Source organism: Aquila chrysaetos, chromosome 4, assembly GCF_900496995.4.
Source record: "Aquila chrysaetos chrysaetos chromosome 4, bAquChr1.4, whole genome shotgun sequence".
NCBI lineage: Eukaryota > Metazoa > Chordata > Aves > Accipitriformes > Accipitridae > Aquila > Aquila chrysaetos.
In genome coordinates, this window is record NC_044007.1 from 45,875,340 (window position 1) to 45,892,994 (window position 17,655).

At 40.0% G+C, this 17,655-nt stretch overlaps 1 protein-coding gene across 2 annotated transcripts; it reads right to left on the minus strand.

The window, feature by feature from the left end:
- Nucleotides 1-1,235: 1,235 nt before the first annotated feature.
- On the minus strand, nt 1,236-6,146 carry PPDPFL (pancreatic progenitor cell differentiation and proliferation factor like). 2 transcript variants are annotated; one of them, XM_030012553.2, is made up of 5 exons: nt 6,004-6,146; nt 5,792-5,888; nt 4,780-4,869; nt 4,589-4,688; nt 1,236-2,143 (listed from the first exon to the last, which is right to left on the minus strand). In XM_030012553.2, exons 2-5 carry the CDS (start codon nt 5,844-5,846, stop codon nt 2,083-2,085), a joined length of 306 nt encoding a protein of 101 aa, XP_029868413.1. In that variant the 5' UTR covers nt 5,847-5,888; nt 6,004-6,146; the 3' UTR covers nt 1,236-2,082. The 2 variants fall into 2 exon arrangements, with proteins under 2 accessions (XP_029868413.1, XP_029868414.1); XM_030012554.1 differs by lacking the exon at nt 1,236-2,143 and adding an exon at nt 2,710-4,182 and having other exon boundaries at nt 6,004-6,145.
- Between the last annotated feature and the right edge of the window lie 11,509 nt (nt 6,147-17,655).

Here is a 17,655-nt window from a genome sequence, read left to right on the forward strand (position 1 = left end):
TAGTAGCTGACACACCTAAGAAAAGCAACAACTTTTTGAGTGTACAAGCCCCTTTTTTTTTCCTGTTATGAGCTGATCTAATATAAATATCGTATCTCTGTCTAGATCATGTCCTGTCATCATGACTACAAGCACTTCTATAATTCTGTTTTTGAGAAAAAGTCAATAGAGTGTCTCTGAACGTACCATTGAGTATTGTAACTGGGAGCTGAATCTTCTGTTTTGGCCTAGGGTTGGGAAACAGTGATTTCTTTCTCCACAGTTTCTCAGAGAGATAGAAGTGGAAAAAGGAAAAAAGATGCTTTTCGCCTGACTTCCTCCCAATATACTGATCTGATTCTCTTCTCTATTAGTGATAGCCTCTTTCTATTACAAACACCTATCTTCCAGTGATTACGTACAGTATATTTCACATCTGCTACTGCCAGAACAGCTTAAAATGGCATATGACAGAGTGCACAAAAAGAGAAATCTGACAGAATCCCTCCATCGCTGAAGAGTCAGACAGGACACCGAACATGGTTATGGTCAAAATTTTCACAGTCACCAGCTGCAAGTGCAATAACCTGAGAAATGTTTTGCAAACAACATTAATCCTGGTAGAAATGGCTGAATGAACCCTGCTTGGGTTTCCTTTGCAGAAGAGTTGAAAATTGACAAGAAGAGAGAGTCTGCTTTCAAGGAGAAATAACGCACGATTAGTTAAGATCATAGAAAAAAGAGGGATTTGCACATTTTTTTAAATATCAGAATGTTGTAATACTACAAACAGAAATGAGCCTTCCAAAGAAGTTACAAAGGAATGCTAAAGCACATTGTTTATGGGAGTCATAATCACTGCACATATTAGAAAAAAAAATACTTATTCCTAACAACTCAAATTGAGTTTGATTTGCTGTTTGATTTGCTGATCATTCTTATATTGAAAACCTGTTTCTTAAATGGGTTCATTTATCATTTTTGCTTCTGCAGAAAAGGCTACTATACCAAAAAAAATCCCATTTCATAGCAATAGCTGTAGTCTTTACAGATAATGCTTACTATTGTCCATCCACAATATGTAGTATTGCTTACCTCACCTACGGGCAAGAAAATCCTTGGAAAGAAATGCAACTTTATGGTATTTCTTCCAAACCACGAAAAACGGGAAAAAAAATTACTTCATGGTAATAATTTCTCTCTCTAAATGTGCTCAACAGCAAGATTTCACCCTTCTTGAACCAAAACAAATGACATAAGTTTTATCTTTTATTTTAACTCCTAAAACAGGGTATTACTAGGACCAGTAGATTATGACTCAGGTTTTCTTTTTAGAAAAGAAATAGAAGCCCATCACTGAATATCACCACTATATGTGCATTTGAGAAAAAAAAGTCTTTTTCAAGTCCATCTCTCCATTCCTAACTTGGTGATGATAGCTGGATCTAACTTAGTACTTACATGCTGGTACAAGTCCTGTTTCTGATACTTATTTTTTCCAGATGGATAACAGTATACATTTAACTTCATCAAAATAGATCCCTACCTATAGTCCTTCTAACAGGAAAAAACAGTTTTTTTCTACTACAATTAATCTTTGATCAAACATTTGTACCTGTCTTACCCAGATAGGTATTAAAATCATATTATTTTCCTGTTTTTCTTATTCTAAGCTGCATTTAAGCCATACAATATAGTTTCCCTGTCATATTTCTCTCAGCTTCTCTTTAAATTATTTAAATTTTCGCTTTTCCCCCCACAAAGTCACATTATATTGACATTTAATTCAAGAAAATTGATGTTTCCTTATTACCATGATGTAACAAAATGCAGCCCTTTGACAGCAAGCATTTTTATGTCCCATTTATCCATATCCTCTCAGGAGTTTGTCATAGCAACACCGGATGTTATTTAATAGAGTTGATTCATTGCAGGGTAACTATACTTTGAAGAACTGGCACAAATAACTATGAGTTGGCGGTGCTGCTGCTCCAATGCTGAGCTGATCACAGTAAGAGATGATGGGGATGGTGTTGAGGGCACCTCTCCAGAACAGTTTTCCATCACCCCGATGCCATTACAAAAACAACTAGTTGACAGGGGCTAAGCAGATGAATGCAAACAATATGCAGTCCCCCTCCTCTTGTTCTTCCAGCCTTTCCCCCTAAAAAAAAATAAAATAATAAAATAATAATAATGGCTTTGCTGTGGGGTTTTTTGTGGGTCTTAACAGCTCATCAGCTCTTTCAGCATGTTCTGCACCCCACTTTCTGACTATATAGGAACAGAAGCAGCTTAAGCTTAGCGAGCAATATGGAAGCTTGTCACTGTACTTTTCCACGGTGTTTCTGAATCCTGCATTTCTCACATACAATACGGGCTACAGCATTTCTTTCTTCTATGGCTTCAAGCATCTTCAAAAAGAGATACAATCACCTTCTTGCAACTAGCAAGGCTTTCTTTTTCCCTTCCTTTACAACATGATGTTACAGAAAAAGGTGTTAAGGTCTTTTTCCTGTCTTACATGCTACCATTCCTTTTTCACCTCACATCAGACTTTAAAGTGACTAAAGGAAGAATGTGACACACAAAGACTGCTGTGGGTGTTTTAAATTTCACTAATACTTCATATTAACAAACACACACACATCCCCCCCAAAAAAACAAAAACCACCAACAACACTGAACACCAGCTCAGTTTATTAGAGGCCAAAAATAAGTCAGACCAAATACTGATTAAATCTTTATTAATAAAAAAATTTTAGTATAAAAAAATAGTTCATTCTGTACACTTAGAGAAAGGACAAAGATGAAACTACACAACAGTAGTAAAGTAAGATGCATAACAAGTCAATTTAAAGATTCCTAAAACTATGTTTTCAGAATTGTATTCTTTTCTGTTGTCATGTGCCATGCACTTACTGTCTACACCAAAACTGTAAGCTTCCTGAAGCAGTCACTTGATACACGCTGGAGTTATGCATAACTAGCAACCATTAATGTAGCCAACACTTTTCATCATAGATTAATGTTTGCTATTGTTAGTTCCTCCGGTAACGGACAAAGGCCAGGTAGCTTTACTGATAGTACATCAAAAAGTTGCATAGATAATTTACAGAAATGATATAATCCAGCCAAACACTTGTTATTTTCTATGACCTCTGATGCAATTCAGTCACACCCAGTAGAATAAACAATCTGATGTACTGCTTTGCAATGCTGAAGACCAAATGAAGCTATGTTACAGTATTATTCAAGAGCATGAATTATGGCAAAGGTAGACTTGGTTAATAACATTAATGCGATTACTTTGATTTGAACACTTTGCCAGGTCTAGCACATAACTAAGCTGACAGACAGCAATGAATATTGATAGGATTAGTCACTTGAGAACAAGTAGCTCTTTAAGCTACAGCAAAGCAGGTGAGAGTAATCTGAAACTTGAGCTAGGAGTATCAACTCTGATTAAGTTTGCTCTTCTGCTTGGAAGTTGTCAAGTGTCCATTAGGATTACTGGTTTCTTGTCTATCTCTTCTATTCTGTCCTCAAATACCAACATATGTAGATATGAATGGAAGTTGTACCTGGGTATTTAAGGTTTGGATCTATGCACCCTGCTTGAACAAAGAGACCAAACTAATTACTGTTTCTTGGTGTAATCAGGCTTTCTAAAAGCAAAGCTATTAACAAGCATTCTTGTAAACTTAATCCCTGTAACTGGTACACAAATACTTGATAGAAAACATGTACCATATAGCAGTCATGCTCTGGACTATATATCCGAATCTTGTTTACATCGGTGTGACAGCCTATAGAGCCGATAAGAGTATCACCTACTGCAAAGTCATTCAGTACATAAGCTTCTCCTAAACCTACAATATCTTACTTTTACTGTCATTTTTCTCTAACTATCCAAGTAAGTCATCAGGATATTTAATCCTGGTAACTTCCATTAGAGAGACATCTCAAATTATAGCAACTCTGTAATGAACAAGGTAGGCCATGGACATGTTCATTAAGCAATATCATTTAAGCTACTGACAAATATTTTGAAAACACACTTTTCCACTCTCCTAAAGGTTTTGTTTTCTTCTTGCAGCTGAACCCAGACATTAGGAAGATCCCAAGCCTCTTGGAAAAACAAGTCTGTCTGTAGTATCCCAGTTAGTAAAGCCAGCATGCTGTCCTATTCAACGGTTGGTACTGCAGAAATGTATATAAAAAAAGATTATGAGTAGAATTATCATTATATTTTCCTTAGAGATATTTATCTGCCTAAGTATTTTTGAATGCACTCATATCAGTTTTTTAACATAAAGTAAAATGGGTAAACTGCATAAATGGGTGTGCAAGTGCTATAGGTAGAGGATTAAATAAAAATCACTATAAATGTACAACAGTAATAGTCACTAGCACCTGCTTAATGTGAAGTAGCATGAGTTCATTTATTAAAATGAAAACATGGGAAGCTTCTATAGCTGTATACTTCCAGTATCTTTTATTTAAGTCATCAAAATAGCATTGCACCCACCAGATTGTTTTAGCTGATGACAACCTGTTCAGTAACACTTTTACCAAAAGGAAAATGGAATGTAAAAACAGGACTCACCTGCTTGCTGATAGTGTTTTTCTGCCGACAGTTGGTGGAGATGGTTCACTATGGAAAAAGCTTTTTATCCACCAACATTTGTCAATTAACTCAGGTAACCCTGCCAAACGAGAAAAAGCCCACACCATTAGACACTGGCTGAATTACAAACAGGCAAAACTAGAAGACTGTTTGAAAGAAGGGAACAATACCATGAAATGTTTTGTCCTGGTCTGTAATGTTCACGGCATCCGAACAGCAGGAGGAGCTGGAAGAAACACTCGATTCCGAGTTCTGTCTTGCTGTTCATGGAAAACAGAGACACACATAATGAAAAACAATGCATTGAGAGAGTACGCTATTCCTATACCAAGAATTTTCAGACCTGCTGCTAACTTGGAGGAAACAATCTAAAAGATAAGTTTACTTAGCTACAAAGTATAACTTCTATATCATATACACCATTCTACTACAGTTGTTTATGTAAAAGCTTTTATATAAAAGTTGCTCTCTGTCTATCTACTCTTCACTTAAAAGCATAGAGATCTGTTTGCATAGCTTTCATTGAAATCAGTGACAAATCTTATGATCACGTACACACTGCTATCAAAACAAAGGAGTCTATTCTTGAACATTCAAATCCAAAATAACCTAATAGCTATACTTCCCACTGTGATACAACTAAATGCTATACTTGCATTACAGTGTCCATCCTGTACAGAGGGATCCTCATACACCAGATGTGCTCTCAAACCAGTGACTATTTAGTGACATATTTAGAAACAAAAACGTGAGTTGATTTTGTGTTCTCCCTAAGCCTGCAAAGTAAATGCAAAGTACAGCTAGAAGCCAGGACTTGCTGGGCTAACACTTTTTCTATGTCATGTTTTATAATTAAAAAAAAAAAATAAATATTACATATCCCTAATGAATAATTCTAAATAGGAGGAAAAAAAGGTAGATGAATAACCAGAAGCAGATGCTCATTAAAACTGAAGTTCCTTGATATAATGAAAAACTCTCCGAGCAATTAAAAACTACCAGGCAAAGACACCCTTTTGCCTCCAGCTCATCCAGACATCACCAGAAACACTTTCTGACTTCTCCCGAGGGGCAACAATCCGGACATCTCCTCGGGAGAGGCTCGGGGGGCTCAGCCTCCCTCCTCCAGAGGAGCCCCCCCGGCTGGGGGGGGGGCAGCTCCCGGCCCCCCTGAGCACTTACTTCTGTAGTACTGGTTCTTGGCCAGGAGGCAGCCGGCGGAGGGTACCGAGGCCATGGCAGCGGCACGACGGGGAAACCGCCTGTCTCCGGGAGGAGCCTGCAGGGGGAACGACGCGCTTTACCGGGGCAGGGGGGCCGCGCCCGGCGGAGGAGAGCGGACCGTCGCCCCCGGCCCACCGCCGCAGCGGCGGCCCCCCGGTCCGGCGGCTCACCTGCGTCGCCCAGGGAAAGCAGCCGTCGGCGAGGAAGGAAGGACCGAGGAAGGGAGGAACGAGGCCGCGCTCCCCTCCACAGCGAGTGCCGCCGGCGCCCCGGGCCGCCCCTATATGGGCCGCGGCGGCGGGCGGCGGGCGGCCCGCCCCGGGGGCGGTGGGCCGGGCCGGGCCGGGCCGGGACGGGAGGGAGCCAGCCCCCGGGCAGCCTGCCGCTCAGACCCGGCCCGGCCCGGGAGAGCCCGTGGCGGTCCCCGACTGCCCGTCCTGGTCCCCTCGGTCCCTCTTCCCGGGTGTCATCTCTGAGCCCTTTTCCGGAGTGCATGAAGCGGGGACTAACGGCGGCTGCGTTGGTTGTTCTCTGCCCTGTGGGGAAGGGGAAGAGGGGGACTAAGCAGAGAGGGACCCGTTTCAGTAGAGATTTTTATTTTGTTTATAAATATGCGCATTACTGTGCACATACACTAGAGAAACTGAAGTCACAGGAATGTTCCACACTCTCACTGTAGTAAGCGAAACCCGTGATCATCTAAAGTCTTGGTAGAGTTAGAACTAAGTCCCACATAGATCACCAAGTAAGTTTTTTCTTCCCACAGATAAATGCACAACTGTCTTTAAATTGTTGTAATCCTAGCTCATGGCCAAACTTGTCCTACAGTGTGTTTCCTCGCCTTTCAGAATTGTCAACAGAAAAAGTAACAAACAGGCTTGGCTTGTTGAATTGCTCCTGCTCCACGAGGAAATGTTTTATCATTGTTTTTCCTAGCAGCAGTTGGGGTAAGAACACAGCCATGTGTGGTGTGTGATACCATGTTACTGCAACATATCTAACTGCTTGATAGTGCACTCTATCTCAAATGCTAAGAACATAGTTCATAATAGCTCCTAGCATATTCGTAAGGATGTAAAGTGTACTGCAGGGAAACTGCCTGTAAAATAATACTCATACAGCAGTTGTAACATGAGCATAGTGCATTTTCCCGGGCCTTTTTATCGACCTGATGCCAGAGTCTTGACAACGTGGTGGTCTTTCCTGAGCAAAACTTGAAGGCTCACCTTTGTGAAATCTGCAAGATTGACACAGAAAATAGGTTGCAGCTGGGTTGGTACCAAGCACTAGCACTAGTTACCCCGTATGTTTCTCTTGTTATGTAAAAAATCACTGTTGGAGTAGAAAATTTTACAGATTTCTTGATACCTCATTCACAGTGTATGTCCCTACCCACTGTTGCAGCTCCTTGTTTATGGATACATAAATGTAACTGAACTATTAGCTCATTTTATCCATCACCTCTTTTCCTATCTTAATAATGAATTTCCATTTTGCGGCTTGTTCTGTTTGTGGGCAATAAACTTCTGCACTACCCCATTTGTTTTCGTCACCATAAATGCCCTCACACTGGGCACTCTGTTGAATTGTCAGATCCATTCCTGAAAGATGGGAAGCTTCTCCCCAGAAAGCCATCGGAAGTGCTCCTCTTGGGCCATGAGGGTGGGCATTTAGAGTGATAGCACTGTATCCTAGACAGAGCTAGTAACATTATGATTTATTGTATCTGCCATTCTCTTTCAGCTTTAAGATCCTGTTTTAATCTACTCATAACTTTGTCAAGGACATAACTATGTCACAAAAAAAATGCTTAGGCTCTAACATGCCCATGGTCTGGCCATTGTATTTAGGACGAAAGCAGACATAAGTGGTTCTTTTGCAATCCCCATGAATATCCATCCATACTGGAGCCATATCAAAACACTCAGGAGCTGGGGAACACCAGGTCTGTGAAACTTTAAATTGCTTCACTGCTGCATGTGTATTATTTTACTATATCATTTAGGGTACATGGTCATTTACCAATTTTGTTCTGGAGCCCTGTTTCATGCATTGCACTGGAATAGAAAGTACTTATTTAATGAGAAGTCTTCCACCACTTCTCCCACTCAATCTGGCATTATGTCCTACCTATTGTATTTTCTTCAAGTAATGCTCTGAATTCAGAACTACGGATTTCGCCGGTGTTTTTTCTTCCACGGTTATTTTGTCAGAGTGCTTCCAAAATACTAGCACATTTATTTTCAAGCATTGCTACAAAACCAAGGCATGCTATTATCTTCAGTTAAAAAGTGAGAATTCTGAGATCCAAAGGAGCTAAGATAAAAGAACCCACAAAGCTTAGGTGTCTCATATGAGAGCAGTCTAGGGCTTTATTTTTTTATAACTATTTAACACTATGCCACACTTCATTTACCCACTTAGAGCTCTCATTCACTTCAGATACAGATTTAAGTACTCAGCACATTGATAAATCAGATTCTCATTAGACATTGAAAAAATTTGTTAGTGGCCACCTATGATAAATGCAAGTAACTCACATAGCATCAGTTACAAACTCAGGAGCAAGGTTATAATTTAGCCTTCAAGACAGCGGTCAATTGCCTTAACCACTGACCTGTTCTTTTCTGCCTGGAAGCCTTTGCTGCATTCACTACTCAACCTCTGTCACAAACATGCAAGAAGTCCTACTAAATGCACTCTATAATCTCTTTAACTTCACAAGCTCAGTTCATATCCATGCTTCCTGCCAAAAGAGGTAGGAGGCCTATGAACTAAATAGTACATAAACCCCAATTTTATAAAAATGCATTTACAGAAGGAACATTTTCAGCCTTTTGGCTGACTGATATTGTGACCTTAACAACAGTGTTCATTTTTCATTTGTGTGTGCATAACTATAAAATGGGCAAAACACTGAATGATGTATCATCCCATGAATCATGAATACTTATCAAAAGTATAATTTAAATTTAAAAATGAAATCAATATGACCTGTTAAATGAATAAATCTCCCACCTAATCCTTCCGGGATTACCTGGTATGACCCTTTTTTAGACATTAAAAGTAAAACATGTCAGTCACAACAACAAAAACAAAAGAACAGTCTATATTGGGCTTCACCTTGAAGCTGACCTGTTAATTATTCACTAGAGGTGGTTTATCTAATAACCTTAGCTACTCTTTCAGTTCTTGGAATATCTGTGAGCATGATGCCAATCTTTCTGGGGACTTGTTTTGGGTGTTTTCTTCCATGCAATTTTGTGACCGTTTTTTTACTTTTTCCATGTTACTTAACCTTGTGGAAGAGTAGTGTGCCATTGGAAATTGTAGTGTTGTTTCATGGCTGTGTCCTTTGAATGATTGTATCAGTACTCTGACATTAATGCTTAGAGAGATGTGCACAATTTTAGTGAAAACATCTTTCCACATGCATATGCAGAAAGGTACATTTTTGGCACCTGAGGGTAGAGTATTCCCTCCTCCCAAGCATCTGGAAGAGCAGATTTTGCACATTTTCATTGCCCAGTCTTATTGTCCATTCGCAATTAACATTTCAGTCAAATTTTGTACAGAAAGTATAAATCACTCATTTGAAGGGAATTGTGTCTTAATTTGACAGTATGACTCTCCATGAGAAGACTGAACTTCCCTGGGTAGTATTTTGTAATGGGTGTATTAACATTTTCACAAAATTTCAGAAATGTTTCCTTCATGCATCTTTCAGTAACTAATTATTCGCTGTCTTAAGAATTTTTTTTGCATATTTGTTCTGTTAAATTTTGAAAGGAGTCTGTAGAACGAGGCTTGCATTAAAGAAATTAGGTAGCTCCATGATGTAAAGTAACAAACCTTTGCTATGCAAAAATTGATTATCAAAACCTGTTTGGTTTGTTAGCTACTTCCAAGGACCAGTGTCATCACTTACCCTTTTCATTTGTTTTACTCTTCAAATATTCCTCCAAGCCAGACAGCTTAACAGGAATGTGGGGCTCATCTATCAAAACCAAGAGGATTTGAGGAATTGATGAAGAATTAAATGGCAGTGTGCAAGGTGGCAGGGGAATGGAAATCTATATTGTATGTAGCCTGAAAAGAGACACAGGGCCATAGAGCTGCTGGGGAGAACCTGAGCACAGAAGGGACAGAAAAAGACTTTCTCTTCATCACTGCAGTGTGTGGCACCACTGCAAATCTTCAGCTTTGTAGTAACGACCACTCCCAGTAGTGAAGTGATTGCTTACTGACAGTTCTGGCACCTTTAAAATTATTATTATTATTCTTAATCCTTACTACAAATGTGAATGGAATACTCTGAAAAAAAATTTAATAAAGAGAAAAAGATTTTTTTTTTTAAATTTTTATTCCTGACCATTTAAGATATCAGATGAGATGACACAGAAAGCAAAGGGTAACTACTGAAGTCTAGACTCCATGCAGCATGCCTCTGAATGATGCACATTGCCTGAAATGTCAGCAAAAGTAGGCAAAACACATATTTTGACCTATAAACTGCACTGCCAAAATACTGGAAGAGACTATACGCATTGCTAAATTGTTAGCACAACTTTGTGCACTTACAGTTAAGTATATCAAGTTTTCAAAAGCTAACAGTTACAAGTTTCTCTTCATTCAGTTCCGTGTCCTGTGTAGCACTACACTATAAGAAAACAAAGACATTTTAATGTCTGTCATTTTAGCTGTATTTTAGCATTTAATTGAAACACATTTTTCTTTGGCTTCAGATACAAGCAGCTGCACAGGCTTGATAAATTTCTTCCAGCAAGTGACATCTTTTACATCTTTCTAAGGAGACATATGAATACTTTTGTTACTTTTTTCTTTCAAGTATTCCAAAGAAGAAGCCTTAAGGTTCCAGCATGACCAAATACAGGGGTTATACATTGTATTGCTACAAAATAGAATGTGTAATTGAATGGAATTTAGCTGAATAAAGCAAAATTGAATCATAGGCATGTTTATATACCCTTTTAATATGTCCCTGGAGATTGACCGATGTATATAGATGAGAAGAGTTGGCTTGTTATTCAATTTCACATCCAGTACAGAGATGCAGGGCCAAAACCATGCATATTTTACTATCCTTGTCTATTTTGGTTCAAATAAACATTTTGTTGTGCAGCATCCACTTTTTCCAATTGCTGTAAACAGTACTGTGCATCTTGATGCACACACACAGACTCTGCTCTGATTCACTTCTGTACCTACTCTCTCTCTGTCCTTGCAAGTAGCATGGACTCAGCCTCACCAGACTGAACAGAACCTGACACCTCTGCAGCTCTGCAAAGGCATCTTAGAAGGTGCTTATAGCCTAACATGCCCCACAGTGTATAGACAGCATTCCTCAGCAGTGAGATATGACACCCTTGGCATCTTCATTTCTTGGCTAGTTGCTCTGTCACCAGGCCAGATGCTCAGAATGGAGCAGCATGAGGTGCAAAAGGAATCAAGGAGCTTGTGAACAAGAAGCACATATTCATAATTTTGCAGCTGGAAAATTTCCCATTAAACTAGCAACAGAGCTGGCCCAGGCCAGCATCCACCACATCACAGAGCAGAACTGTTTCAAATTTAAGAAACCAAAGATAGTATACTTGTGCAACTGGGTTAGAACCAACTGTCAGGACAGGTTATATCATGAAGGTGTGTAGGAGCCCTACACAGTGAGGTGGCTATGCCCTGACATCAAGTGATCTGTGGGGTCTTTGATGGGGGCGTCACTCTAATCTGCCTTGACCCTGCCCCATCTCCTGAACCCCAGTGCTAACATCATACTAAATACAGTGAGGGTGGTTAGGATGCTGGAGAAGTGTCCACCTGCCAGGTCACATCAGAAGAACCTACAGCCCAGCCCATACAACTGTCCTGCAGATGTTGAAGTACCTGTCCGAAATTGTTCATACACAAGCTTCTGGGAAGGAACCAAACTTTAAAGCGTACACTGCTGCAGGAGTTTACTCTGCTGCAATGAGTGGGAGCTCACACCTAGGAAAAAGAAAAATTACAGTTGCCTTAGCTCTACGTGAGTCACAAATGTCCACTGATTTAGTGAAAGCCATGTTATCAGGAAAACCAAGTAGCCCCACATAGATGGCTCATTCTTCTACCATCTTGTTCTCCTTCATAGCACTTGTGTCTCCTCTGAAGCCACTATGTAGTAAACACACACAGCATGTCCTTGTATGTCTCTATCTACTCTATTGCAGTAAACACATCCAGTATGTCGTTATATGTCTCAGACACCTGCTCCATTTTCTACAGGTACACCTGAAGCAACATGAAAGTCTTAATCCAGTCACAAATCAGACCAGCCTGCAGAGAGGCACAGTGGAGGAACACTGACAGCGTAGAACTTCTCACGCAATGATGTCAGGCCAGATCCTCAGTTCATTATGATTGTTATTTCCTTCTTCTCCCACACTTTAACCAGTTGGCCTCAGAAGTGCAAACTTCATTAGCACTGACCAGGGACTCTGCCATTTTTTCTAGACTTGCACACACGTAGAGTTTGACTGTAGTAGTAGTACTGTACTAGTAGTTTAAATATGCTTGGGACCATTCTTTGGCCCTGAAAACAATGGGTATGGAATGGCCTATATCCACACTGTTTTATACTGCAAAATAATATGGTTACATCCAAAATGGTCTGTGAAGAACTGTCTCTTGTTTGTGTTAAAGCCCAAGCTGCCTGGGAATTTTTGGGGAGGGAGCCAGGGAAAACCCTAAGCCATTCCAGGACCTTTTTAATAGTACAGACGATCTTGTTCACTTCCCTGACAGGGTTCCCTGGCATTAACTTAAGGATTAGCACATCACTGGTGCCTGGTATAAGAGGTCCAGAGCCCAATAAGCTCTCAAACAAGTGAGTCTCTCCTAGGCATCCATTTGCAAACTTACCAGGTTTAACTTTAGGGTGTAGGTGGCTAATTAGGGTCCAGTTATTGCATCTCTTTAGATCTTAATGAATCTAATGTGGTTACTGTTTCCATGTCCACAGATGCTGCTGGTGGGAAGTGTCTTTTGCTCAGGCTGCTGCAAAACTGCCTCTACACCCCAGTTCCAAGTCTTCTAGCACAGCAAGAGCTGGCGCACAGTCCCATTCAGACAATTAGGGAGGGCTTTCTGCCTGAAATATGCAACATGTCAGCAATGCAAAAATAGAGAATAGGCACTGCCAATCCCTGTTTCTCTGACAACTTAGGAGCAAAAAGGAGAGAAGAGCCAGACAAGCAACTTCTTTGGGAGACCATTAGTCCCAGTCTCAGTCTGACTTGACACTGTCACTGAGCCTCTAGGCATGACATACAGACACTGCACTTTAAGTTGCCTCCATGAAAAAGCACAGGTAGCCAAGCTGGGCACCTCTCAAGGTAAAAATGCCTGGCATCCCAGCAGAATTTACTCCAACCACAAACTGATCTCACTGACAGTGAAGGCATAGTTGGCAGCATTTGCTGGAGCTGAGGGAAGAAGATGAGGAGTTTCTTCAGGTCCCCTTGTCTACGCATCCTCATGTTTATGTCTGGGAACCCTTTGTGACATGATTTGTGTGTTATTTGCTATTACAGGTTGTGTTTGGCTACGTACTGTGCATCTTATCTGCATGCTTTTGCTTTCCTATCTTGTTTTGCTTTTCCAGGTTTGTTTTTGGTCTTTAACCTTGTTCTCCCTTTTCCTGTTTGAATAAACATGTTTTAACTGTTAAAGGTATGTTGATCTCTTTTGTTTTTCAAAGTAATTCTAGGGCTCCTAAGGCTTCACCTGCTTGCATGCCCAACTGCTGAAAGGCAGCACAGCCAGCTCCTGTGGAGTTCAGGGTCCAAAACTAGAAGACAGCATAAAGAGCAGAGAGAGGAACTCCGAAAGGATGAGAGAAGCTTTTAGAAAAAGAGAAAGCAATGTAGTCCCAGATAGACACTGTTTGTGAACTGGAAACTTTGCTTTAACAGTCAAAGGTATCCTGTTCAGATATGCCAGACCCCAAGATCTGAAGGTCACAGCTTTTGGTCAGACTAGAGGGAGAATGACCCTCTTTCTGTTCAAGACAGGAAAAAGTTACGATTCATCGAATCATAGAATAGTTTGGGTTGGAAGGGACCTCTAAAGGTCATCTAGTCCAATGCCCATGCAATGAGCAGGGACATCTTCAACTAGATCAGGTTGCTCAAAGCCCCGTCCAGCCTGACCTTGAATGAACCTTGTTGAACCTCATGAAGTTCACATAGGCCCAATTCTCGAGCTTGTCCAGGTCCCTCTGAATGGCATCCCATCTCTCAGGCATGTCAACTGCATCACTCAGCTTGGTGTCACCTGCAGGCTCCTCCCTGGTGAAATGTATTAGTGGGAGAAGAAGGAATTTAGCCAGCAATCTTGGTTTGCCTAGTTCTTTCATGGGCACATAGATAGCCATGAGGGAAGATTCCTAATTGCAGGTTTTAGCTTTCTTGCTGGCAAATCCAGAGTAACCATAAAGGACAGGGCCTCTTCTTTCCAGTGTGCTTCATGGTCCCAGGGTATGCATGAGGCAGACAAGTTAGTAAGCATATTACCAAAGTCTGCATTGAAAACCCACAAACACCCCACCAAAGTATATTGTAGATGCAGTTGGTTGGTCTGTATCAGGATCCACTGTTTGCAGGCCACAAGCCTTGGGAACCTGAGGTCATATTCACTGCTACTAAAACTAAAGCAGTATAGTTACAGGTTTAAAACACTGTAAATACAGATTTACAATCCTAGAAACACAGAAGAGGAAATGAAAGAATGGCAAATGGTCCTTTAATCCAGAGTTTCTTAACCTGTAGGACATGCTTTACAAAGGCACTAACAAAAACTGTTCTTACCCTAGAGCTATGTTCTGTAATGAGTCTTAACGAGATGCTAATTAACTCTAAATAAGACCAATTCAGTTGAGAGGTGTTGCTCCAGTCCTCTGCCTCTTATGGCAGGATCAACACTGACAGGTGTTTGTCTACTTACTGTGACACTGAATCATGTCAAGTCTGATGTAGAATCATAGACATGGATGTTTAGACTGATGTGCTGCTGGTGGAGGGGATCTTCTTCAGGTAACTGGGAGGCTGACCACACTCTGCTAATGCTACAGGTACCTCTCCTCAGAGCGACTAGACTGTGCTTCCAGAAGACTCGATTCTGCGTACAGCTGCTTGACGCAAAACACCTGGGTCCTTGACCTTCATTCTACTCTTATAGTTTAAAATATTCTCAGCCTTGCAGAAGTTTAATCCATTTCTCTCTGACAAATAAGAACTGAGGTCTACTCACAGCCTTGCGATTTCAGGAACACAAGTATACTTGCAGTATAATTGTATTGATCAGGTTCACAGTAGGTTTTCTTAGCAAATGCCAATATGGAAAAACCAAACTTAGGCAAGGGTCTAAAGAATAGACTCAATAGTGTAGTCAAAGTTTTACACAGCTAAATTAAGTTTTCCTATTTATTTTCAGTTGGTCAATGTTCTACCTACTTATCACTAAATCTGGTATAAAGGGTTGAGTTTAGTCACTTTCTGATTTACCAGTGAGAAGAATGATAGGCATTTTTTCATTTACCTTCATACAACTGAAGTACAATGGTTGTAAAATGGTTTTAAAAGGGTCAGTCTCAGCTATGCAGAGTCTGATCAGACAGAAAGTGCACAGCCTATTTCCCTCGCCCTGCTTAAGTGCAAGTAGTTCCTCCATTTTGCTTGCAATGCAGTTAAACTAAGTTAACTGCAAGTTTCTGGAGTGAATTCAAGTCCAACAGATCCTTTATAAATTTGGAAATGGAAAGCATTTCACACTCTATGTGAAAGTTGACTTTTGGCAGAATACTGGAATTGGCAGCAATTGAAAAGGTACACTAAAATACTATGTATGAGATCACAGACTAGGATTACTAGTAATTTGTTCCCTCCATCCATCCTCCTGTTTCCTATCCTCTCGTAGCTGTGACAGTCCAATCTACTGTCTTTGAAGAATTTTGTTGAGAAAAACAGGAGTTATAGAACACCACCAAATTATAGAAGACCACCAAAACTGCTTATATACCAAAGCTACCAAAGGTATTGTAGAACATGTCAGTCTTTATAGTGGAATGGAGATGCAAGGTGAAACAGTTACTCCAATAAAACCACAAACAACTAGCTGATTGTTAAACACTTGAAAATGTCCAGAGGATATGATACAGGACATATATCTGTTTTGTGGTAATGTTTAGAGAATTAAAATAGAATGACTGGCTCAAAGTCATAGAACTAGCAAATGCAGTGGAAATGTGAAGGATGTACAGATTTGCATTCAGAGACAGTCAAACTGACCCAATCTATGAAATGCAGTTTTTTGAAAGCCTGTAAACATTATAGACTGTTCCTCCTATAGAGAAATTGATTGTGAAATCTCCCAATGTCACAGATGCCTCCATCTTGGACCCTTAGCCAGAAAATGAAAAGATGAATATTGAATAAGCATTTAGGGTGAAAAACAGAGGTTTACTGCCTTCAGAGGAGGATGACACAAATAAGAACAAGATTACTGTTAAACCTATTTCAGTTTCCTAGCATCATCCAATTTTAAATGGCCTAACAGAGACTGAATCTTCAAAGACGACAAAGGAAATTATTAGAGCAAACTTGGAAAAATAATGACTCAACTGACAAGATGAACAACCCCACAAACTGTGATGGGCATGGGCATGACCCCAGCTGAGTGACAAAGAAAATAAGATTTCATGGATTAATCTGTCTCTTCATGTAGGGAGAATAAGAAAATAAAGCAAAAAAAAAAAAAAGAAAAAAAAAAGGTTACCATGCCAGAAAGCTAGATCAGAAGACCTCCTCAAACCAAATACTAACTTCTCTATACTCACTTGCCAAAATGACTGCCAGCCCTAGCCTGAAGCAAACTAGATCATTGTCTTCTTTTAAAGTCTGCTTAGGTGATGACCTAATCATATAATGATACCAGATCATACCCACATGTAGAATGAAATTTCAGTTGGGCACTTTTTGCCTTTTGCTGATGGTCATCTGGAGGAATCATGACCAAACCCATAGTTTCACTAGAACTGAGCATATCTAGCTGAGTGTATCTACAAAGTTTCTGAAGAGACACTTCCCAGAAAGAGCTCTGGTTTTCAGCAGGATACATCAGAGTTATAAATTAAAAAGATGTAGTTAAATACTTGCTGTGGGAACAGCAGGATTATCACAAATATGTGGTGTCCAAAAAACAAAACTACAAGGGATGGACTAAGACTCTCCTTTTCCATAGTTTGGCTTAGTTAGCAGGAGTTTTATTCTTTCAGTCGGCATACAGTGCTACAAAATGAAGGCATGTGTCCCTTCCTGGACCGTAATGAAAGTTTGATAAATGATTTGTTCTTTTACAGGAGCCACTGTGACATGTGAACCCTGACAAATACATAGAAATTTGGATACTTCTGAGGAAATGGGAATTATCTTATCTGCACAACAGGTGTGATGACACCATTGTTCTACAAGTTTATATGAAGTTGAAAATCAAATCAAATAAAAAAACTAATTGAAGAAGCAGTTTAAGAATAACTAATCACTCAGTATTCATCAGAAAAATTATACATGATTTCAAACTTGTAATCTGTTTTTTCTGTTTCAGTTTCTATTGCACACCAACCATTTGCAGTAACATTTCTGTAATAGAACCAGGGTGTTAACCAAACACCTTATTTTCTGAAATCTCCCTTGTGATAAAGAAAAATTATTTTACAGTCTGCCAAGATAAAACCTACTTTAAAAAATGCTTTTAAAACTTTAGACATA

What these genes read in the sequence shown, in the direction of transcription:
- PPDPFL (XM_030012553.2), bottom strand. Translation starts at nt 5,846, where the DNA reads ATGGCCTCGGTACCCTCCGCCGGCTGCCTCCTGGCCAAGAACCAGTAC. An exon ending in CAAGAACCAGTACTACAGAA is followed by an intron (nt 4,870 to 5,791) that starts GTAAGTGCTCAG and finishes TTCCATGAACAG; the next exon opens with CAAGACAGAACTCGGAATCG. An exon ending in AAAACACTATCAGCAAGCAG is followed by an intron (nt 2,144 to 4,588) that starts GTGAGTCCTGTT and finishes ATTTTTTTTTAG; the next exon opens with GGGGAAAGGCTGGAAGAACA.